This window comes from Heptranchias perlo, chromosome 1, assembly GCF_035084215.1.
Source record: "Heptranchias perlo isolate sHepPer1 chromosome 1, sHepPer1.hap1, whole genome shotgun sequence".
NCBI classification, from domain to species: Eukaryota; Metazoa; Chordata; class Chondrichthyes; order Hexanchiformes; family Hexanchidae; genus Heptranchias; species Heptranchias perlo.
In genome coordinates this window covers 81647984-81673195 of record NC_090325.1, presented here as the reverse complement: position 1 = coordinate 81673195, position 25212 = coordinate 81647984, and the positions used below count along the sequence as shown (strand labels likewise).

The following is a 25212-nucleotide window of genomic DNA, read 5'->3' as shown; positions in this document are numbered from 1 at the left end:
CCGACCCGCCACCGCCCATTCTACCGACCCACTGCCGCCCATTCTACCGACCCACTACTGCCCATTCTACCGACCCGCCACCGCCCATTCTACCGACCCACTACCGCCCATTCTACCGACCCGCCAATGCCCATTCTACCGACCCGCCACCGCCCATTCTACCGACCCGCCACCGCCCATTCTACCGACCCACTGCCGCCCATTCTACCGACCCACTACCACCCATTCTACCGACCCGCCAATGCCCATTCTACCGACCCGCCACCGCCCATTCTACCGACCCACTACCGCCCATTCTACCGACCCACTACCGCCCATTCCACCGACCCACTACCACCCATTCTACCGACCCACTACCGCCCATTCTACCGACCCGCCACCGCCCATTCTACCGACCCACTACCGCCCATTCTACCGACCCACTACCGCCCATTCTACCGACCCACTACCGCCCATTCTACCGACCCGCCACCGCCCATTCTACCGACCCACTGCCGTCCATTCTACCGACCCACTACTGCCCATTCTACCGACCCACTGCCGTCCATTCTACCATCGGCAAAAGTGAAAATCTACCCCAGTATCTGAAAACTTGTGTTTGAATAACTCATATTCTTCAAAACTTCACAGATATCAACTGGAGAAAAATTAATTATTGTTGATATTCAAAAGATTTGTGAATTGAGCCCATTATCAGTACTGATTAAACCATTCCTGTCATGTGCCAGTCTGGTTGGTTATTAGCCGGTTTTTATTCTTTATTTACTGCATCCAGCAATATCGTGCCATAATTATATTATTACAATTTTTGGAAAGCATGATGATACAATGCACTCAGATTTTGTTAATATAGAGTAAAAGCTAAAATTTAGACAGAGCTCCATTTAAAGCGGCAGTATTTGCTTCCAAAATTCTGATGCAATAACAAGACTGCGCTTGCTCTCATTACTCTTCAGAAAAGTTTCCAGTAATATTATAAATTAACATCATGGTTAATAATTGTAGCACATACCCTTGCCCCAGGCGTGTTCTAAGAGAAAATTGACTCATTTGTAGGTGATAAACATAGTATTATAATAATTATTAGATGTTAAAAAATTACAATTACCCATGGCAACTGGAATAATTTTGTAGGTTACAAACTGCACCATGTTAAATGTTTAAGCATCGAAGAGCTTAATTACTGCCCAATATTATTCGCCACATCAAGTCATTCGAAAATTGCTTAAGCATTTCAAATGGAGAAACAGAAACAAATATTTGCTTTATAAGATGACATAATATTCCAATAAAAAATCATGTATAAAAATTAGGAAAAAAGTTGTCATTAAAGTTGAAAGCCAGTTTAATGCAGTTTCTGAAATAGAGACACATTGTCAGTTGTTCTGGGGGCAGAAGAACTAAGAGAGGACTTGAAGTAAATATTTTAGATTGCAATCCATGTTGAACTATTTCCTCTCACTACATCCCAACTAAAGCAGAGGACTAATCATTTTTTTAAAAACTTAAGACATTTATTCCTTCAAATCTGGTCATAATTATCCATTCATAAATATGGTTAAAATATATTCCAATCCCAAAAAAATTGAATTAGCCATTCAGACATGACTTACAAGATGGGTTTTCACGCTGGGAATAATCAGTAATTATCTTTGTGTTGCAATCTGACCTGGTAAAAGTAGAGTCACCATAAAGTTTAAAATTTACCACCTCTTTTAATCCTGGTGGTCACAAACTATCGCTGAGCCCCAGGGACGGAGGTTTACCAGACTGAAAGGGGGTGGAATGGCAAAACTATGACTCAGTCATTGCAGATAAAATTTAATGTAGACCAGTGTAAATTATCGCACATTGGACATTACATTACATTCCTATAATAAAACAGTGACTATACTTCAAAAATATCAGGAAGATCTTATTCACAGAGTGAGATCAACACACAGAATGGACTCTGGGTAGAGTGGGGAGATGAAAACCATGGAATCATAAAAGAAACAATTAGATGTGATACCGTGGGGAGTGTAGCGTTGTCCTGGATAGATGTATTAAGAGGCATCTTATGATGTTGTGACTTTCGTCCTTTTTCTGGTGGTGAAACCAATAGTGGGGATAAAACCAGCTATATGATTGTCATAAACCTGTCACTATGATTTGAAAAAGTGACTAATGAAGAGGTCTTTCCTCTCAAATCCAGCTGAAGTCCTGCCCTATAGACTTGTGTCGTGATTGTACACAATAGGTAATATTTTAATGTAACAGGCAAGACTGGTCATCACCTATCATTGAAATTGAAGGATAAATTAATGGATGGAAAATCGTGGGCTAGAGGTTTGCAAATTCTGAAGCAGAACATTTTTCCAGTGCTTACCATCATATCCACCCCACCTGTGACACATTCACAGAAACTGGCAAGAAGGGAGTTTGCAAAACAGAGCAAATTTTTTGGGTTGTACAGTCAGCTAAACTCACATTACCACCTTCTAGGACAAAGGTCCAGTCTCATATCTGTAAAACCTTCCTTAGTAAGTCCCAATTGGGCCAATCTTGCATCTTGCTTGGGGCAAGATAAGGTCACAGTCGTGTCAGCAGGTTTGTGCACCCGAAGCGCAGTTGTGCCGCATTTTGCAGCAAAAACATTTCAAGCTGCTGACCAAGTAAAGCCGCAGCAGAGACTTAAAAATTCTGCTATCGTTGATCTCACCAGATTTCACATGTTTTGGATGACCTCAGCCTTCCTAAGCTGAGCTCGCTCGTATAAAACGGGCACATAACTAACCTTGTGACCTGTCCTACTAAATTAGGATTCTCAAAGAAAAATTGCCGTTGCAGAATTTTCTTGTGAACGTTGATTTCTTTTTAGTTCACATTGATATTTGCTGAATTTTGCTCCCCACTTTAGTTTTCGTTGCTGGGGAATACACCATTTTCACACCTTTTGCAATTTACTTTCAGTACTTTCCGACAATAGTGCTGGCTACCCTTGCAATTCAAATAGCACCAAACAAAGTGGTGAGGGTGAGAAATTCTGTGGGGGTTTCTATAGCATTGTACGATTATGATTATGATTTCATGAGAGGGCAACACATACGGTGCTCTACTTTCCTTGTGTGGAACGCGCTTTTAAGTGCCACATTAGACAACCCTGCTTGCAGTGGTACATCCATTTTGCCAGCTATCTAATAGGGGGTTGAGTGCTGTACCACTTTGTCACTTGCCCACAAATTCTGGGGCTAAAGATCTCTGCCCCTTCTGGCATACTCCCGCCATAACTTCAGCGGAAGTGCAGCACCGGGGCTGGATACTACATCAGGACCTGGAAATCTGGATCCCAAAAGTATCTGGGCAGTACAGATTTTACCAGTCTCCCCAAATTGGGGGTCATATAGGCAAGTTCTGACTTTGTGTGCACTGTGCATGGATTTCTGATCAGAATGGTTCATCATGGAAATAATGCAAAGCGTACAGTTCAATTTCTGATACACACTTCTGGCAGGCAGGACACCCCATCGGCAGTGCAAAGTCAGAAAATTACCCCTCAGGTGTGATTATTTTGGCCAGGTATGTCACAGTACACAAATAAGAAACAACAATCCTCTCCCTCAGCATACCAACATTTTTCTAATTATATTGGGCCCGATATTAGGAGGGAGGCGGGTTGGCAGCGGGGGGTCGACTGGGCGCGTGGGTAACGCGCCCAGTGAATTCGGGGTGCTCCGCATGCAATCGCAGCCTAATTGAAGGTACTTACGCACGCTTCCGGGTTTCCCGTTCCAGACCTGCGCAGTGGGCGCACTGCGCACCCGCATCACAGGCTGTCAGCAGGAGGAGCCCTATTTAAAGGGGCAGTCCTCCAATGCTCCTCCTGCAGCAAAGAACCAATTTTGGAGTATGGAGCAGGCCAGAGGCAAGGCTGCTCCAAGGCTCTCTGACTCCTCACTCCAGGTGCTGCTCGATGGGGTGAGGAGGAGGAGGGAAATTCTGTTCCCATCTGATGGGAGGAGGTAGCCTCCCTCTGCCACCAAAAAGGCCTGGCTGGAGGTGGCTGAGGAGGTCAGCAGCAGCGGCAATGTCGGCCGAACCTGGGTCCAGTGCAGGAAGCGCTTTAATGACCTAACCAGGTCAGCCAAAGTGAGTATATTTACGCATTCTCCCACACTCCGTCTTCCACATCACCTCCACCACCACACAACTCCTTCTGCACTGCCACCACAATGCTCTCGTATCACGCCTCACATCCACTCAACCATCATCCTCACCTTGCCTGCACTTACTCACCGCCCCAGTTCCCATTCAAACACGACAACGCAACCCAATCCTCATACAATCTCATGGCTATGTCTTACACGCACCCTCCCATGCATCTCCCTCACGGTCACCCCCACCCACACCAATGCATGCAGCAGGTCACTATGCAACCATCACTCAATCACGCCTCTCTGTGTTTTGCCTTGATAGGAGAAGAGATGCCAGAATGCCCAAGCGAGGGCAAGAACCAGAGGGGGCCCGCCACATCAGGTGGTCTTAACAGACGCGGAGCAGCAGGCATTGGAAGTATGCCGGACGCTGGAGTGCCTGACCGTGGCGGATGCCAAGACTGAGAGTGCACAAGCGGCTGGTGACAGAAATCTAACACTCAGCACTCATGATAGTGAATGATCTTAGCATCACTTGGCATCTGCAGCACCTCAACATCTGTCCAGATGCTTAATATTGCTTTCCGTTCTCTTACAGGGCCATCTGCGAGCGCCGTGAGTGCGGAGGGCGATTCCTCAGAGGACCTGCCGGCCTCTGAGGGTCCATCATCACATCCGAGCCAGCCATCCACCAGTGCAGATACACACACCTCGGTGGGTCCCCGTCCTCACTTAGTTGGGCTTGCACATGGTGAGTCACCACGCACATGTGGTGGCAGGGGCAGCCGTGGAGAGTCTGCGTCGGTGGGAGCACTCTTATCCAGGCTCTGCTCAGCTGGACCCAGATGCTGAACCCTGGGGGCCAGCCATAGAAAGGAGAGTCATCGAGGGGCAGCAGCACATTGCCGAGGTACTGGAACAGTTGCCACGCGCAATCTCCACAATCGCGCAGAGGATGGAGGAGTCCAACTCCCGCATGAGTGGAATACTGTCACAGGGACGTGAAGGCATCTCTGAGATAGTGTCGCGGGTAGGTGTGGGAATGTCTGCGATGGAGGGAAGGCTAGCCTCCATCGAGCGTCAAGCACAGCTCAACAATGAGTCCATTCAGGCCCTGACAACGGCCGTTCGGATTCAGGATGAGCAACATTCTGCCGCCTTAAACAGGCTGACAGATACCTTAAAACTGGCCTTCCAATGCTTCACACAAGTCCTCCAAACTGTCGTCCAGCAGGGTGGAAGGAGTGATGTGGGCCTGGGCCAGAAGAGGGATGATGGTGAAAGAGGACATGGAAATGGGGACGCCACTCAAAGCGCTCCCACGTCTCACCCATTGCCCCCCTCTCAACCAGTATCCGCAATGCTGCCCCCTCTCCAGGTGGCCGAGTCTGCCCCTGCACAGGTGCAGGTGGAGCAGTCTTTGGAGGGGCCCTCACGGGCACCGAAACCCAGAGGGCATCCACGCAAAGCATCTCATCAGGGCATGGACAAGAGCAACCTGCCACTACCTCTGCTGAAGCCACAAGGGTAACACCACATAGGGGTTCTCGTAAACGTAAGGCGAAGGTTTTGTGAGCACAAAGGGGATGTACAAGGGTGTAAGACAAAATGTCATATTTTTGATTTACTTTCGTTTGTTTTGCAAAAAAACATAAAAATTGATAATCACCACTACTGCCACGTCTTTGCAAATCTTGTCTGGTTTGTGCAATAATTCCCTTTCCTGAGGATCACCATGAAGACCCACACCTGATGCCACCCATTGTGTCACTGCAGAGTGGGTGTAGGTGTATTTGCAGGGCTCTTTTGTGCAGACGACTGAGAGACGTCGGTGATGTCCCCGGTGGCACCCTGGAAGGATGCGGAGGAGAAGTTGTTGAGGCAGTGATGACTTTGACAGCGACAGGTAAGAAGATGGTGCTCGGGCCAGCCAGGAGCAGCTCGGCATCAAGGAGGCTGTACATGTCCACGACTACATATCGAGTGACTCTGAGCCTCCGTGTGCACTGCTTCTCAGAGAGGTCAGGAAGCTGAGCCTCGGTCTGTGGACCCTGTGGCGAGGGTAGTGCCCTCTGTAACGCATTTCTCTCTGCAGTTGCCCTCCCTCCTGCTGTGCAGGTGGATGTGTCACAGCACTGTGTTGTGGGGCTCCACGTGTCAGAGGTGGACGGCATGGCCGGTGATGCTGGTGATGATGTTCGTCCTTCAAGGAGGTCATGACTGCAGCTATGGCGACCCCCATCCGGAAGATGTATGTTTGAGGGGGTCCGCAAGGTAGGTAAATGTGTCTGGACACCAGGGTTGAGGTTGCAAGTTGGTGATTTTTTATGTTAGGAGGAGGGTGGTGGAGGCCAAACTTTGTCCAAAGTGACAGAGTGGCCTCCTGCAATGAGTGAGGGTCCCCCCCACCCCCCACCTATCATATGGACCTTTGCAGCTCCCACAGGCTGGTGGCTGCAACACGTCCATTTCAACTGGGTGTGTTTCCGCCAGTACGGGAAACACGCTCAGTTTGGATGAAAATCCCACCCCTCCTAAAATAACGACCTGAAGTATCAAAATAATTGGTTTAAGTGGGATCCCGTTGGCTTTAATTGCCGGTGGGAGTCCCACATGCGGGGGCTGCGCGCGTATCTAAGCCGTCACTGGGGAACCCGGAAGTGGGCGGGTTGGAGCCAGGCTCTGGACCCGCCCCGGGAATCCCCAATTTTCGGAGCCTCCCCGCCACGAACGCACCCGCTCAGCCATCCTAAAATCGCCCCCATTATCTTTCTTTTTCTTCTCATCAATAGGCGAGTTCAAGTAATGAAAATCACAGAACATTTTCACTAGGTGAAAACTGAAATATCATTCCTGATCATCTCTTAACAAAAAAATCCTTTTTTCCCTTTTCCATAGTCAAAACTACTAAGTTATCATTACCAAAATGATTCTATATTATTTTACAACGTACAATAGCTAACTTACAGCCTCTGAGCAGATTTTGCTTTAAGAGTTAAACACCGATCTCTCCACACCGTTATACAGCATTGACATCTCAGTAAGGAACCATGTAATGATTTTTTTCAATTGACAGTAGAGTGCTATGTTTCACTGGAAGCAATTCTGACCCACTAAATGCAATGAAATAAAAAATATTTTTGTTCAAACATGAAAGATGACAAGACCTCAAAGGCCTTAAATAAAGTCTGACTTAGACTGCCGAGTCTCATACCTTTAATGTGAATGCAACCCAATTATTTATCCAATGCTTATTTATATATTTTAATGGACAGAAAATCATCAGCGAGCGCCAAATTCCTGAGTGTTCTCGGTGGGCGAGGCTCAACGCCAGGAGAACGATCTTGTAAAATTACCCCTTGTAAGTTTTATATGCTCGATAGAAGTATAGAAAAAAGGAATTCAAAAAGTTATAAATTAAGTAAGGTTTGTGTACAATAATCATGACTGAAGTTATTTCTCTTTCAGAGTAATGGACTGTATGACAATTAGTTGGCTATCCTCAAATGTGCTCTGATACTTCTACTTAATGTTACTGCAATTCTGGATGATTGCAACCTGATTTTTCCAGTCACACGGTATGTGGCTTATATATTTATGTGAAGAACAAAAATTCTAACAAAGATAGGTGGGGGAATACCTGGATTGAAGATGTGCTGATTTAACTATTTCACACAAACAACTTTTATCTGAAAGTAATTTCAGGGGAATAGGGGTAAATCAATAAAGTTGAAACAAAACCTTAGAACCGAGTCTAGATGAAGGATCACACTCAATCATAGAATCATAGAACCATAGAAAGGTTACAGCATGAAAGGAGGCCATTCGGCCCATCGAGTCCGCGCCGGCTCTACGCAACAGCAATCCAGCTAGTCCCACTCCCCCGCCCTTTCCCTACAATTTTTTTCCTTTCAAGTACTTATCCAGTTCCCTTTTGAAGGCCATGATTGAATCTGCCTCCACCACCCCCTCGGGCAGTGCATTCCAGATCCTAACCACTCACTGTGTAAAAATGTTTTTCCTCATGTCACCTTTGGTTCTTTTGCCAATCACCTTAAATCTATGTCCTCTGGTTCTTGACCCTTCCGCCAATGGGAACAGTTTCTCTCTATCTACTCTGTCTAAACCATTCATGATTTTGAATACCTCGATCAAATCTCCTCACAACCGCCTCTGTTCCAAGGAGAACAACCCCAGCTTCTCCAGTCTATCCACGTAACTAAAGTCCCTCATCCCTGGAATCATTCTAGTAAATCTCTTCTGCACCCTTTCTTATGCCTTCACATCTTTCCTGAAGTGCGATGCCCAGAACTGGACACAATACTCCAGTTGTGGCTGAACCAGTGTTTTATAAAGTTACATCATGACTTCCATACTTTTGTACTCTATGCCTCTATTTATAAAGCCCAGGATCCTGTATGCTTTTTTAACCACTTTCTCAACCTGCCCTGCCGCCTTCAACGATTTGTGCACATATACCCTCAGATCTCTCTGGTCCTGTACCCCTTTTAGAATTGTGCCCTCTAGTTTATATTGCCTCTTCTCGTTCTTCGTACCGAAATGTATCACTTTGCATTTTCCTGCGTTAAATTTCATCTGCCACGTGTCTGCCCATGGCACCAGCCTGTCTATATCCTCTTAAAGTCTATCACTATCCTCCACACAGTTTACTACCCTTCCAAGTTTTGTATCATCTGCAAATTTGGAAATTGTGCCTGTACAGCCAAGTCCAAATCATTAATATATATCAAGAAATGCAGTGGTCCCAGCACTGACCCCTGGGGAATACTACTGTACACCTCCCTCCAGTCCGAAAAACAACCGTTCACCACTACTCTGTGGTTCCTGTCCCTTACCCAATTCTATATCCATGTTGCTACTGCCCCCTTTATTCCATGGGCCGCAATCTTGATGATAAGCCTATCATGCGGCACTTCATCAAACGCCTTTTGAAAGTCCATATACACCACATCAACTGTAATGCCCTCATCTACCCTCTCTGTTACAACAACAAAAAACTCTGTCAGGTTAGTTAAACACAATTTGCCTTTAACAAATCCATGCTGGCTTTCCTTAATCAATCCACACTCGTCTAAGTGACTGTTAATTCTGTCCCAGATTATTGTTTCTAAAAGTTTCCCCACCACTGAGGTTAAACTGACTGGCCTATAGTTGCTGGGTTTATCCTTGCACCCTTTTTTGAACAAGGGTGTAACATTTGCAATTCTCCAGTCCTCTGGCATCACCCCCGTATCTACGGATGTTTGGAAGATTATGGCCAGTACCTCCGCAATTTCCACCCTTACTTCCCTCAGCAACCTAGGATGCATCCCATCTGGACCGGGTGACTTATCTACTTTAAGTCCAGCTTGCCTTTCAAGTACCTCTTCTTTATCAATTTTTAGCCCATCCAGTATCTCAACTATATCTTCCTTTACTGAGACTGTGGCAGCATCTTCTTCCTTGTAAAGACAGATGCAAAGTACTCATTTAGTACCTCAGCCATCCCTTCTGTCTCCATGGGTAGATCTCCTTTAAGATTCCTTATCGGCCCCACCCCTCCTCTTACTACTCGTTTACTGTTTACATGCCTGTAGAAGACTTTTGGATTCCCTTTTATGTTGGCCCCATTACATTGACCTGTCTTTTTTTCTTTTAGCTGCTGGCAACCTGTAGCACATTTCAAACATTTTCTGGCTTGAAACTTCAATATACATGAGGCCAGTAATTACTGTTGGTGATAATAGCAAATGCTGAAAGCATTGGTATGGCTTCCTCTGTCCGCTATTTTTACAGAGTCACTGACCCATTTAAAACGAACAGATGTTCTGATTGGTTGGCAACCTCTAATCCCAGTGAATAATGCTGGTTTTCTTGTAAAATGCTGACAAGTTAACACATGGGTTGAAACACTGATGGTCAACTTGAAAATCTAACTTTGACATGGTTTCACGTCAAAGATGGACAATCATAGGATCATGGAATCATAGAAAATAGGAGCAAGAGTAGGCCATTCGGCCCTTCGGGCCTGCTCCGCCATTCAAAATGATCATGGCTGATCGCCTAACTCAGTTCCCTGTTCCCGCTTTTTCCCCCTATCCCTTGATCCCTTTAGTATTAAGAAATATATCTATCTCCTTCTTGAATATATTTAATGACTTGGCCTCCAATGCCTTATGTGGTAGAGAATTCCACAGGTTCACCACCCTCTGAGTGAAGAAATTTCTCCTCATCTCGGTTCTAAATAGCATACCCCGTAGAATTTTATATGTTTCGATGAGATCACCTCTCATTCTTCTAAACTCTAGTGAATATAGGCCTAGTCGAACCAATCCCTCCTCATCCGTCAGTCCTGCCATCCCAGGAATCAGTCTGGTAAACCTTCGTTGCACTCCCTCCATGGCAAGGACATCCTTCCTCAGATAAGGAGACCAAAACTGCACACAATACTCCAGATGTGGTCTCACCAAGGTCCTGTATAACTGCAGTAAGACATCCCTGCTCCTGTACTCAAATCCTCTTGCAATGAAGGCCAACATACCATTCACCTTCCTAACTGCTTGCTGCACCTGAATGCTTGCTTTCAACGACTGGTGTACAATGACACCCAGGTCTCGTTGCACCTCCCCTTTTCCCAATCTGTCTTTCTGTTTTTACAACCAAAGTGGATAACCTCACATATATCCACGTTATACTGCATCTGCCATGTTCTTGCCCACTCACCCAACTTGTCTAAATCACATTGGAGCCTCTTTGCATCCTCCTCACAGCTCACATTCCACCCCAGCTTTGTGTCGTCTGCAAACTTGGAAATGTTACATTCAGTTCCCTCATCCAAATCATTGATATATATTGTGAATAGCTGGGGCCCAAGCACTGATCCCTGCGGTACCCCACCAGTCACTGCCTGTCAACGGGAAAAAGACCCGTTTATTCCTACTCTCTGTTTCCTGTCTGTCAACCAATTCTCAACCCGTGCCAGTATATTTCCCCCCAATCCCATGTGCTTTAATTTTGCACACTAACCTTTTATGTGGGACCTTATCAAAAGCCTTCTGAAAATCCAAGTGTACCACATCCACTGGTTCTCCCCGATCTATTCTACTAGTTACATCCTCAAAAAACTCCAGTAGATTTGTTAAGCATGATTTCCCTTTCATAAACCCATGCTGACTTTGTCCAATCCTGTTAATGCCTTCCAAGTGTTCTGTTATCACATCTTTTATAATAGACTCTAGCATTTTCCCCACTACTGATGTTAGGCTAACTGGTCTGTAATTCCCTGTATTTTTTCTCCCTCCTTTTTTAAATAGTGGGGTTACATTTGCCACCCTCCAATCTGTAGGAACTGTTCCAGAGTCTATAGAATTTTGGAAGATGACCACCAATGCATCCACTATTTCCAGGGCCACTTCCTTTATTACTCTGGGATGTAGATTATCAGGCCCTTGGGATTTGTCAGCCTTTAGCCCCATTAATTTCCCTAGCACTATTTTTTTACCAATACTGATTTCCTTCAGTTCCTCCCTCTCACTAGACCCTTGGTTCCCTAACATTTCCGCAAGGTTATTTGTGTCCTCCTTTGTGAAGACAGAACCAAAGTATGTGTTTAATTGTTCTGCCATTTCTTTGTTCCCCATTATAATTTCCTCCATTTCTAACTGTAAGGAAACCTCTTGCTGATTACCACCTACCACCCACCCTCTGCTGATGGATCAGTACTCCTCCATGTTGAACACCACTTGGAGGAAGCATGGAGAGTAGCAAGGGCACAAAATGTACTCTGGATGGGGGACTTCATTGTCCATCACCAAGAGTGGCCCGGTTGGACTTCTACTGGGTTCATGTCCCTCATGATCAGATGGCCGTATCACAGAGCTGCATTTAACTACAAGCCCTCCAGCTGGATTAGCCCTTTTAACACCTTAAGCAGCGATAGAGAAGCAGAAGGGAGGAAAAGCAAAATTGGACAAAATGCTAAGAAACCAAAGGAATGGGAGTAAGAGATTAAGATCACAAGAGAGATTATATAAATTAGGCAAGGAAGAATGGGCTAGTAAAGAAACCATGCCAAGGACTTAGCAGTATCTATGAGGACATAGTATCTTGGGGATTTTGCTTAACATATTGCATTAGTCCAAGTTTTTACTCGCAATATTAACTACTGTTCTTACCAGACTTAACCGCAAGTTACAAGTACTGCCTGGGATTTCTGTCAGCCCCTGTAAAACAAGCAATCAATGAAATGAAAACAATGAAAAGTAAAATTAAGAAAACTGCAATTATAAATGTTGTTTTTCACTTGGCTTTTAACACAGTACCAAGACATCATACATTTATACTGGAAAGCAAAAAACAAGATGATTCTCCACTCACACAAGATGACAAGCAACTACCGAAATCTGGAATTCTTTCCCTCAAAAGGCTGTGGATGCTGGGTCAATTGAAATTTTCAAGATTGAGATCGACAGATTTTTGTTAGTTAAGGGTGTCAAGGGATATGGAGCACAGGCATGTAAATGGAGTTGAGGTATAGATCAGCAACTATCTAACTGAATGGCAGAACAGACTCGAGGGCTGAATGGCCCATCCCTGTTCCTATGTTGCTGCTGTTACTCAGTGTAGCTTGGCTCAGTGAAGCACTCTTGCCTTTGATTGAGCAAGTTTTGTGTTAAGCCCCACTGTACAAACTGAGTACGTAACAGTACTGAGCGGGTGCTGCATTGTTGGAGGTGCTGTGCTTTGGAAGAGATGTTAAACCTCGGACTTATCTGCCTGTTCAAGTGGATGTTCAGGAATCCCATGCCACTTTTTTGAAGAAGGGCAGGGAGTTCTCCTGGTGTCCTGGCCACCATTCATCCCTAAACCAACACCACCAAAACAGATCAACTGGTCACTAATCTCGGTGCTGTTTGTCAGAGTTTGCCATGTCCAAACTGACTGCCATGTTTGTCTATATAAAAGAGTGACTACACTTCTAAAGTAATCCATTGGCAGTGAACTGCTTTGGGATCTTCTGATGGTGCTATATAAATGTAAGTTCTTTTTCTCTTAGCAACACTACAATTACACAAAAACTGTGAATCAAATTTTTATCCTTCTCTTCCCATTAGCAAGAGGTAGCAAGGATAGTGAAATCCCTGCTAATGTACCATTGGCAACATCTTACAGGAGGATTGTCTTCATGAAAAAGCGTTTAACAATTATTTTTTGTTTGGGGTCAAAAAGCGCCAGTGACCATGGCATCACATAAGAATGACATGGTGATCCATTTTAAAGCAATTTACAAAATTGCATTGTGCATTTTTAAATAAATGAAAATGCTTTGCCAGATACTTTTTCATGGAAAGTGTGCCTTTTAACATTTTCCAATAGCAACTTGTCCTTGCACCAGTTATAGAGCCACACTAGAGAAGACACAGCAATGGTGCTATACTGTCATTACCAAAAGTTTATTATATTAAAGTATAAACCAATTTTCAACAAATGCTTGTGAATAATCTCGAACTTAACTTTAACCCAGGATGCAGTGTAAGTTTTCTGAATGATTCAACTCAATCCAACAATATATTCAAACTACTGATCACAATTAAAAGCAACAAAGCTGCACAGTTTTTCAGTATTCTCAAAGCATTAACTTCCTCACGACCACACTAATATGCTGTAATGACCCTGTTATAATGGACGGGAAGGATTCCACTTTTTTCAACAATGCATAAGATCTTGTGCAAAGTTATACGTTACTAAGGCTTAAGCAGAAATATTGCTCCTCATATGATGTACAGGGTGGCATTAGTATTTCAAATTATATTAAAATGAGTGCGTACCTTGGAAGCTCTTGTAGGAAAAACTCATTGAATAATCACAGCTCTGAAATTCCACAAGGGTTCTCTCAGTTTCCCACTGTAATTCTGGCAGGAGACTGGTGGAACGCCCAGAGAAACAGTGGAACGCCCAGAGAAACAGTGCAGCTAACACATGACCTGGGATTCACTGGCTCTCCATCGTTTCCCTGAAGGTTCCACTGGTCTCCTGCCAGAGTTACAGTGAGAAACCCAGGAGAGCCTCCACAGAATTTCACGGTCTATCTTTACTCAAAGATGTATTAGAAAAACATCTTTGAGTAAGGATAAAAAAATAAAGAATAGTCAGCATGGATTTCAAAAGGGAAGGTGATGCTTGACCAACCTTATTGAATTCTTTGATGAAGGAACAGAAATGCAGTAGATATAGTATATTTGGATTTTCAAAAGGTCTTCAATAAGGTACCGCATTGTAGACTCATGACTAAGGTCAGAGCATGTGGAGTCAGGGGACAAGTAGCAGAATGGATAGCAAGCTGGCTACAAAACAGAAAACAGAAGAGAGTAGGGTTAAGGGTAGTTACTCAGACTGGCAAAAAGTCAGAAGAGGTGTTCCACAAGGATCGGTGCTGGGATCGCAGTTGTTCACCATTTACATAAACGATTTGGACTCGGGAATCGGAATTACTATTTCAAAATTTGCGAACGATGTCAAATTGGGGGGTATAGTTAATGCTGAGAAGAACTGCGACAAAATACAGGAAGACATTAATAAACTTGCAGAATGGGCATGTAATTGGCAAATGAATTTCAAGATAGATAAGTGTGAGGTGGTACATTTTGGTAGGAAGAATAAGGAGGCCGTGTACTCCTTGGAAAATAAGAGTCTAAATTGGGTAGAGGAGCAGAGGGATCTCGGGGTACAGATACACAAATCACTAAAAGTAGCGACGCAGATTAATAAGGCCACAAAAAAGCAAACATGGCACTGGGGTTCATTTCTAGAGAGATAGAATTAAAAAGCGGGGAAGTTATGTTAAACTTGTATAGAACCTTGGTTAGACCACACTTGGAGTACTGTGAACAGTTCTGGTCTCCATATTATAAAAAGGATATAGAGGCACTGGAGAAGGTGCAAAAAAGATTTACTAGGATGATACCAAAACTGAAAGGTTATACCTATCATGAAAGAGTAAGCAGGCCGGGGCTTTTTTCTCTAGAAAAGGGAAGATTGAAGGGTGACCTGATAGAGGTCTTTAAGATTATGAAAGGGTTTGATAGGGTAGACATAGAAATGTTTCCACTTGCAGGGGAGACCAGAACTAGGGGCCATAAATATAAGATAGTCACTAATAAATCCAATGGGGAATTGAGGAGAACCTTCTTTACCCAGAGAGAGGTTAGAATGTGAAACTCGCTACCACAAGGAGTAGTTGAGGTGACTAGCATAGATGCATTTAAGGGGAAGCTAGATAAACAAATGAGGGAGAAAGAAATAGAAGGATATGTTGATGGGGTTAGATGAAGAATGGTGAGAGGAGGCTCATGTGGAGCATAAACACCAGCATGGACCTGTTGGGCCCAACGGCTTATTTCTGTGCTGAACATTCTACGTAAAACTATGAATTCACTATTCTAACTTACACTTCCTGGTTCAGACTCTGCGCTGTTCATTTACAATTTTTCAATCTGATTGGTTAAGGCGATACACAATTGCTTGCCCTGTTCACACTGGTCCCAGATGCTCTGTAGAGGGCGCCGCGTTGTTTCCATCTCCCACTTACAGCAACTTGCCGTGCAAAAGCTCATGGAAATTAAATAGATAAGGGCAAGTCTAACTAACAGCAGGCACCGGTCTTTCTCCAGCTACAGTAAATTCTGGCCCAATCTTTTCATTGAACACTGTTCAAAATAACAAGCTCCTGCCTACTGCATGATTCATAAGGACATCTCCCATCTACTAATGTGATGCATTCAAAATGAAAACATTTTGTTTGAATAAATGTAATGAGTTGTATAAACCTCTGATACATACAGCAATATGTATTTAAATAATCCAATATGAAGTTGGACCTGAATATAAATTCATTTTGATGTCCCTCTGAAGAAATGGAGGATTAAATAATATACAATGCACATAAACTGAAAGCTGAATATAAATGTTTTGCATACGGAAAATGTAAGATCCATGAGCTATGAGCATAACATTGAAAACCAATGAAGTAGCAATGCTGAAAAACTAAATGAATTGCTGATTTGAAACAGGGAATCAATGTTCCAGAGTTTGCTGGGAAAATAACAGCACACTTAATACGCATGCCGTTATTAGTGTGTAAATAACCCAGCAATTTGTGGTGAGGAGGAGATGCCCAGTGAGTTTCGAATTGGCACAAATTGCTGCATGATTTGCGTTGCTCCATCGTTAGCCTCGTGAACATGGCAGCTCGCCCTCAATCTCCCCATGAGTGTCAAGAAACTGTTGCATTTGCGCTATTAAAACGAATTAAACTCGCCGCAGAAAGTTAGGGCTGGTACTTAACAATGTAAGGAATCTTTCAATTACGAGATTTATGTTCCTGCAACGCCACTCAATCTCTCTGGCCCAGAAAGGGAACAATTAAAACTGTGGAGTCGCACTCCTGCAGGTAGTAAATTGTTCTTTAGAGATTTTTAAAATTTTTAATTTTTAATTTATTTTCTTACATTTGTTTTCTGTCTCTTTTATCTTTCTCTGTTAATCCAACCTTTCTTTCCCTTTTTTTATTTCTCTTTCTGTACCTAATTTGGATCTAATTCACCCAATTTCCTTCCCTGTCGTTCCTCTGTTTCTTTCTCTATTCTTAACTATCAATGGTAAAGGAGATAGACTGTTGGTCCAGTTGTTCACCAAGTCTCAGATACCCCAATATCAGCTTGCACTTCCAGCAATTTGCAGCGCAAAAATTTTTCGAGCTGAAGGGCGAGGAAAAAAATGTAACAAATGGGGTATGCTGCAGATGCCCCACTCCAGCAAATTCTGGGCCAATATAAATTTATTAGAACATATTGGGCCAAAATTTACTGACAGAATAATGGCGAGGCTAACGACACTCACCGTTATCTATGCGCAAATCACACAGCAACTTCAGGTGAGAGCAGATGTGAGGTTAAATGTGAAAATCTGGAAGTTGCTGTCTGAGATGCGCCGCTCCGCTGTTAGCTTCCCAAAAACGGCATCTCGCTGTCTGACTCACCATTCAAATACATTGAACGGCGCGAAGTTCCTGTACTTGCATGGTAGATACAAACTAAGCTCGCCCCAAAAAGTTAGGGCGTGTCCATTTCAGTCTAAATACCCTTTGTAAATGCGTGTTAAGTCATAATTATGGCCAAACAACCTCTCTGGCACTGAAAATTAACTATGACAAGTGTGGAGTCCCATTCCTTCAGCTTTTAATTGCTGTTGGAGATTTTTTTTTAAATTTAAATTATTTTTCTACCTTTTTCTTTCTATCTCTTTTTTCTCTCTCTCTCTTAATCCAATCTTTCTTTCCCTCTCTTTATTTCATTATCTGTACCTGATTTGACATTGAATTCACTATTCCAACTTACACTTCCTGGTTCAGATTGCGCTGTTCATTAACAATTCTTCAATCTGATTGGTTAAGGAGATACCCAGTTGCTTGCCCTGTTCATACAGGTCCTGGATGCCCTGTAGAGGGCACCATGTCATTTCCATTTCCCATTTACAGCAACATGCCCTGCAAAAGCTCATGGAAATTAAACGGGCAAGGGCAAGTCTAACAAACGGCAGGCACCGCTCGTTTGCTGGCTACAGTACATTCTGGCCCATGACCTTGTGAGTGGACGATTTAATGAAAATTAATGAAGCTAAACCCCTTTCCAATACCATTGCTACATCAAAAGCGTAAGTATTGATGATTTTCAGAGGTGATATGACTTTGTAATAGCTCAGTGACTCAAATAAACTTAACAAAAATAAATAATCTCATTACTTCAGCTGTAATATATTTCACTTCCAGCCAAGGACCTGAATTGAAATACTAGCTTTGACTGTAATCCAAAATGAACTGTGTTCAGCGCCAAAGTACTGTAGTTCTCGGCAGGCTGATAGATAGAACGTGCATTATAATTAGCATTGCAAGGTTATTATGGAGTTACAAGCCAGCGTATAGGGTCAGTTTTGGGGTCTCTACTATTTTTGTAATTTTGTCTATTCCTAATAATTCAAAGTCATTTTATACACTAATTTTTTTTTTACCCAATTTGAATCAAGCACTAAATAGTACAGTAAAGCAGGAACTTAATGCTAAAAAAATGATCTGATAATTTGAAATAGACCACTTTGAAATAAGAGGAGTAATATATAAACTTATACAATGGTATTGTAAGCAAAATCTCTGTCTTTGCAAATTATATCAAAGCAGTGCAAACAATGAGAAATTCAAAAGGATTTGGATTTTTATGTCACAATATGTGACCAATATGTCACAAATGAAGCTTAATACAGATAAGTGTAAAATAATTACAAGGCCAACCAGGAAATCTGAGAATCAGCAGGGATCTGACACAACACGGCCCTACCATTTTTTGTTAGGTTTCATTGGACTGCAGCTGGAGTTAAATCGGGAGTCTGGTAGAACCCCTGAGGAAATTTGGGGCAAAGTATTCTGTCAACACCAAGGTGTTTCAGAGTAGTGCAGAGGTAAAGCTGGGTGTCAGCAGCATACGTACGAAAACTGGCCCCATGCTTACACATTGGGCTCGATTTTCAAATGGCGGCAGGCTGGCAACGGGGTGAGGGGGGGGTCAATGGGCATGCAGCAAGCCCAGATACTAAAATCCTACCGTTCCCCACACGATCGCAAGTTAATTGGTGGCCCTTTATGTGGCTTCTAGGTTTGCCGTCCAAAAGCTGCACAGTGGGCGGACTGTGCACCCGCATGACAGGTCTCTATTTAAAGGGCCATTGCTCCAATGGCTTTTGCTGAAGTAAAGACCAAAACGACCCAATGGAGCAGCACAGGGGCAAGGCTGCTCCAAGATTCAGTGATGCCTCACTTCAGGTGCTACTGGCCGGGGTGAGGAGGAGGAGGGAACTATTTTACCCAGCCAATAGGAGGAAGTGCCCTGCCTCTCCTATCCTGAAGGCCTGGCTCAAGGTGGCAGAGGAGGTCACCAGCAGCAGCAACATCTCCCACACTTGGGTCCAGTACAGGAAGCGTTTCAATGACCTAACTAGGTCAGCAAAAATGAGTACACTTACTGATTCTCCTACATTCCGTGTTCCACATCATCCCCCCCACCCCCCAACTCATTCTGCACTGCCAAGACTACTCCATCACATCACTTCTCACACTCACTTAAGGCTCATCCTCAACTTACCTGCAGTTCCCGAGCACTTCCTCACCTCCCCATTTGTGACCCCACCACTACCACTCACCCTAATAGAGGGTGAGTACCAGACAGAGACATCACATTGGATGAATGTGATGTCTCTGTCTGGTACTCACCCTCTGATGCATCTCTTTCACCCTCAGCCTCACCCAAATGCATTCATCGACTGACCACTTCACCATCACTCACTCACACGTCTGTACTTTCTCCCCTTCTAGGAGAAGGGAGCGCAAAATGCACGGGAGAGGGTGAGGACTGGAGGAGGGCCACTACAAATGGTGGTCCTCACAGACGCGGAGAAGGAAGCCCTGCAGATCAACCGCACCCTCGAGTGCCTGTCCGTTGGGGACACTGAGACCCACAAACGTCTGGTGACACAACTTTAACATTCATCACACACAACATGAACTGATGTTAACAATGATTGGCATATTGAACACCTCAGTATGCTCATCGCAACATGACACATCTGTGATGATGCTTAATATTGCCTTCTATTCTCGTACAGGCCCTTCAACGACTGCAGTTACGGCAGAGGACGATTCCTCAGAGGAGCTCCCGGCCTCTGAGGGCGAACAGTCACATCTTAGCAAGGCATCCACCTTGGTGGGTTCTAGTCAGTTAGTTGGGTTGGCACCTGGTGAGTCACCACTCACAAGTGAGCGTGAGTAGACACTGGTGGCAGGCTCTCCAGGCTCTGCTCAGCTGGACACAGATGCTGAACCCCAGGGACCATTCTTTAAAAGGAGAATGATCGAGGGACAGCAGCACATTTGCGAGGTATTGGAACAGGTGACACACACACTCTCCACAATAGCGCAGAGGATGGAGGAGTCCAATTCCTGCATTAGAGGAACTGTAGCACAGGTACGGGAGGGAATCTCTGAGATAGTGTCACAGGTACGTGAGGGAATAGAAACATAGAAACATAGAAAATAGGAGCAGGAGTAGGCCATTCGGCCCTTCGGGCCTGCACCGCCATTCAATATGAACATGGCTGATCCTCTATCTCAATACAATATTCCCGCTCCTCTCCCCATACCCCTTGACACTATCTCTGAGATAGTGTCGCAGGGGTGTGGGGGCATCTCTGAGATAGTGTTGCAAGTAAGTGCGGGAATGTCTGCGACGGAGAGAAGGCTAGCCACCGTTAAGCTTCAAGCACGGCTCACAAATGAATCCTTCCAGGCCCTGTCAACGGCCCTTTGGACTCAGGGTGAACAACATTCTGCCGCCTTAGACAGGCAGACAGATACACTAGCACTGGCCTTACAAGTCATCACACATGTCCTCCAAACTACTGTCCAGCAGAGTGGTAGGAGTGATGTGGGCCTGGCCCAGGTAAGGGATGATGGCGAAAGGGGACGTGGAAGTGGGGACGCCACTCAAAGCGCTCCCACGTCTCACCTGTTGCCCCCCTCTCAACCAGTACCTGCAATGGTGCCTCCTCTCCAGGTGGCCGAGTCTGCCCCTGTACAGGTGCAGATGGAGCAGTCTTTGGAGGGGCCATCGCAGCCTCCAAAACCCAGAGGGCGTAGGCCCAAAGCATCTAAGCAGTCTGGCCATGGACATGAGCAACCGGCCACTACCTCTGCTGCAGCCACAGGGGATGCACCACGTAGAAGTAGTAGGAAGAGAAAGGCGAAGGATTTGTGATCACGAAGGGTGTGCACAAGGGTGTCTGACAGACTGTCATGTTTTTCATTTATATTTGGTTTTTGTTAAAATCACATTGAATGTTATCATTCTCACTACTACTGCCATGCCTGGACTGGCTTTTGTGATAGGGCCTTTTCATGTGCTTCGCCATGAATGGCGACACTTGATGCCACCCAATGGGTCACTTTACAGTGGGTGTATGTGTAGTTGCAGGACTGTTTTGTTCCGGGATGGGGGGGGGCGCACTGGTGTTGATGCTACTCTTTCCAAGTGGTGTGAGGACTAGATTCTTCTCACTTTCTGATCTCACAAGAACCGTTCACATATGAGTGACTCCCTGGCCTCACAAGCAGCCAGGTGAGCCGTTGATCTGCCGATGGGTTTGTCATCCTCCTCCTCCTGCTGCTGCTGCTGCTTCTCCTGCTCCTCCTCAATGTGGATGGGAGATGTGGATGGTGGATGAGGGCATGGGGCCTCTTCAACCGGTACCTCTCTCTGTTGCGCCATGTTGTGCAAGACACAACACACTACTATAACGTGACCCACTCTCGCTGATGCGTATTGAAATGCTCCCCCAGAACGATCGAGGCACCGAAATCGCATCTTGAGCAACCCTTTCGCATGTTCAATTAGAGACCTGATGGTGATGTGGCTGTCATTGTATCGATGCTGTTGCTCGCTGATGGGGTCCGTCAGAGGTGTCATGAGCCACGTGTGCAGGGTGTTTCCCTTGTACCCGCAGAGTCAGCCGTTAAGACTGTTCAGTGCATGGAAGAGGCCCGGGTTGTTGGAGTCCCTCAGAATGAAGGAATCATGGCAGCTACCAGGGAATCTGGCGTACACATGAAGGAATCTTTTGCGGTGGTCACAAACGAGCTGAGTGTTGATGGAGTGATACCCCTTCTGTTGATGAACAGTCCTGGCTCGTGTGGAGATGCTCGGATTGCTATATGGGTGCAATCGATTGCACCTTGTACCCGTGGGAAGCCAGCCACAGAGTGGAATCCCATTGCCCTCTCCGTCTGGTCGAGGTCGTCCATGGGGAAGATGATGTATTGCGAGGCCCTGCGAAACAAGTTGGTGGTGACTGGCCTTTTGCACTTGTGTGCAGATGACTGAGAGACCCCGACAATATCACCGGTGGCACCCTGGAATGATCCGGAGGTGAAGAAGTTGAGGGCAGTGGTGACTTTAACAGTGACGGGAAATTAGATGCCACCAGGCCCAGCCGGGAGCAGCTCAGCATGAAGGAGGCTGCAGATGCCTGCGACCACCTGGCGACTCACTCTCAGCCTCCGTATGCACTGCTTCTCAGAGAGGACCAGGAAGCTGAGCCTCGGTCTGTAGACCCTCTGACAAGGGTAGTGCCTCCAGCAATGTCGCTCCCTCAATGTTGTTGCCCTCTGTGCTCTTGTGCAGTTCCCTGTGGCGCAGCACTGTGTTGTGAAGCTCCACGTGGTGGAGATGCATGCTGTGCCTGGTGAGGATGGTGATGGTCCTCGTCCTCGGATGTGGTGGTGAATGCAGCCATCGTGCCCCCCCATCCTGATGGTGTCAGTTTGAGGGCGTCCGAAAAGTTGGTAAATATGCATAAACAGAAGAATTCTGAGTGGAAACCAAGAATTTTCAGTCTAAACACAAAGATCTCCCAGCCAATAGTTTGTCTGAGAGAACTGAGTGCCCTGCTGCAATAACTTACCTTTTATCCCCATCTGTCAAACAGGTATTTCAATGTCCAACTAGCCGCTGCCTGAAACACTGAGTGTTGATGGAGTGATACCGTTCTGTTGATGAACAGTCCTGGCTCGTGTGGAGATGCTCGGATTGCTATATGGATGCAACCGATTGCACCCTGTACCCGTGGGAAGCCAGCCACAGAGTGGAATCCCATTGCCCTCTCCGTCTGGTCGAGGTCGTCCATGTTTCCTACAACATGGAGTGTTTCCCACAGCACGGGAAACATGCTGAGGCTGAATGAAAATCGCTCCCCTGCCTCAATCACCATAAAATTAACAACTTCAACAAGTTCAGCGACGTTAATAAGTGCTTTAAATATCAGCCCGCTGGCTTTAATTGCCAGTGCGACTTCCGCATTCCAGAAGCGCACATGCACACAGATGCGTCTGTGTGAGTCGTGGAAGTCGGCGGGTTGGAGCCGGCTTCCTTACCCACTCGGGATCTTCCCAATTTTCCTAGCCACCCCCCCTCCACCCCCCGCCTGCAACGCACCTGCACTTCGATTTGAAAATCGAGCCCATGATTTCACCAAAGGGCAACACGAAAATGCAGAAGAGGATGGGGCCAAAGATGGAACCTTGGGTCATACCAGAGGTGACCACGTAGGGAAGAGAGAAGCTGAACAAATTATTTCCTTAATATATAACCATTTATAGACATTGATAGATAGATAATGCAAGCTGAAAAGTCAGCCCTTCCAGGCCTATATAATTAAAACTTACGAAAATGCCTCCTTGTTCCAAGCTACCTATCTTCACAAATGTAGATCGAGGGTATTCTGGCGGTCTCATCATTGACCTAGACGGATCCTTTGGAAGAACAGATCATGTTTTTTATGTTATTTTAGTATAAGGTACGTAGGGTTTGCTATTTCTTAGTAACAATGTGCAAAATAAAACCAAAAGACTAGATTTATCTGAATTTTGGTTTAATTGTTGCAAGTTTGTGTTTTTTACACTATTTGAAGAAGAGCAGGGAAGTTCTCCCAGTGACCTGGCCAACATTTATCCCTCAACCAACATCACGAAAACAACTTAATTAGTCATTTATCTCATTATTGTTTGTGGGACCTTTGTGCACAAATTGACTGGGCATCTCCCTGCAGCAGTGACTACACTTCACAAGCATTTCATTGGCTATGAAGCGCTTAGGGACATCCTCAGTTCGTAAATGGTGCTATATAAATGCAAGTTGTTTATTTCTTGCTTTCTTTGGCAATCTCAACACCAGTGAATAGCTTCCTTAAAAAAAACCAATGAAATTAGCTTTTACTTAGCAGAAAATATAAGCAAGTACAACAATTCGATTCACTCCACGTGATATCAAGGAACGGCTGAGTGCACTGGATACAGCAAAGGCTATGGGCCCCAACAACATCCCAGCTGTAGTGCTGGAGACTTGTGCTCCAGAACTAGCCGCGCCTCTAGCCAAATTGTTCCAGTACAGCTACGACACTGGCATCAATGTGGAAAATTGCCCAGGCATGTCCTGTCCATAAAAAGCAGGACAAATCCAATCCAGCCAATTACCGCCCCATCAGTCTACTCTCAATCATCAGCAAAGCGATGGAAGGTATCATCGACAGTGCTATCAAGCAACATTTATTCACCAATAACCTGCTCACCGATGCTCAGTTTGGGTTCCGCCAGGAACACTCGGCTCCAGACCTCATTACAGCCTTGGTCCAAACATGGACAAAAGAGCTGAATTCCAGAGGTGAGGTGAGAGTGACTGCCCTTGACATCAAGGCAGCATTTGACTGAGTGTGGCACCAAGGAGCCCTAGTAAAATTGAAGTCAATGGGAATCAGGGGGAAAACTCTCCAGTGGCTGGAGTCATACCTAGCACAAAGGAAGATGGTAGTGGTTGTTGGAGGCCAATCATCTCAGGCCCAGGACATTGCTGCAGGAGTTCCTCAGGGCAGTGTCCAAGGCCCAAACATCTTCAGCGGCTTCATCAATGATCTTCCCTCTACCATAAGTGGGGATGTTCACTGATGATTGCACAGTGTTCAGTTCCATTCGCAACCCCTCAGATAATGAAGCAGTCCGTGCCCGCATGCAGCAAGACCTGAACAACATCCAGGCTTGGACTCATAATTGGCAAGTAACATTCGTGCCAGACAAGTGCCAGGCAATGACCATCTCCAACAAGAGAGAGTCTAACCACCTCCCCTTGATATTCAATAGCATCACTATCGCCGAATCCCCCACCATCAACATCCTGGGAGTCACCATTGACCAGAAACTTAACTGGACCAGCCACATAAATACTGTGGCTATAAGAGCAGGTCAGAGGCTGGGTATTCTGTGGCAAGTGACTCACCTCCTGACTCCCCAAAGCCTTTCCACCATCTACAAGGCACAAGTCAGGAGTGTGATGGAATACTCTCCACTTGCCTGGATGAGTGCAGCTCCAATAACACTCAATATTAAATGCAAATAGGAGCCAGATTTCCATTGGAATGCTACTGTAAGGAGAGA

At 45.2% G+C, this 25212-nt stretch overlaps 1 protein-coding gene across 1 annotated transcript in view; it reads right to left on the bottom strand.

Annotated features, from left to right (window-relative positions):
* The window catches only part of LOC137338985 (cyclic nucleotide-binding domain-containing protein 2-like), a 140620-nt gene that overhangs the window by 6010 nt on the left and 109398 nt on the right, over positions 1-25212 (bottom strand). Inside the window, exons 17-18 of the mRNA XM_068001900.1 lie at positions 23452-23538; positions 12308-12355 (exon numbers count right to left, since the gene is read on the bottom strand). Coding sequence (XP_067858001.1) covers positions 12308-12355; positions 23452-23538 — 135 coding nt within the window. The remainder of the gene's footprint in view (positions 1-12307; positions 12356-23451; positions 23539-25212) is intronic.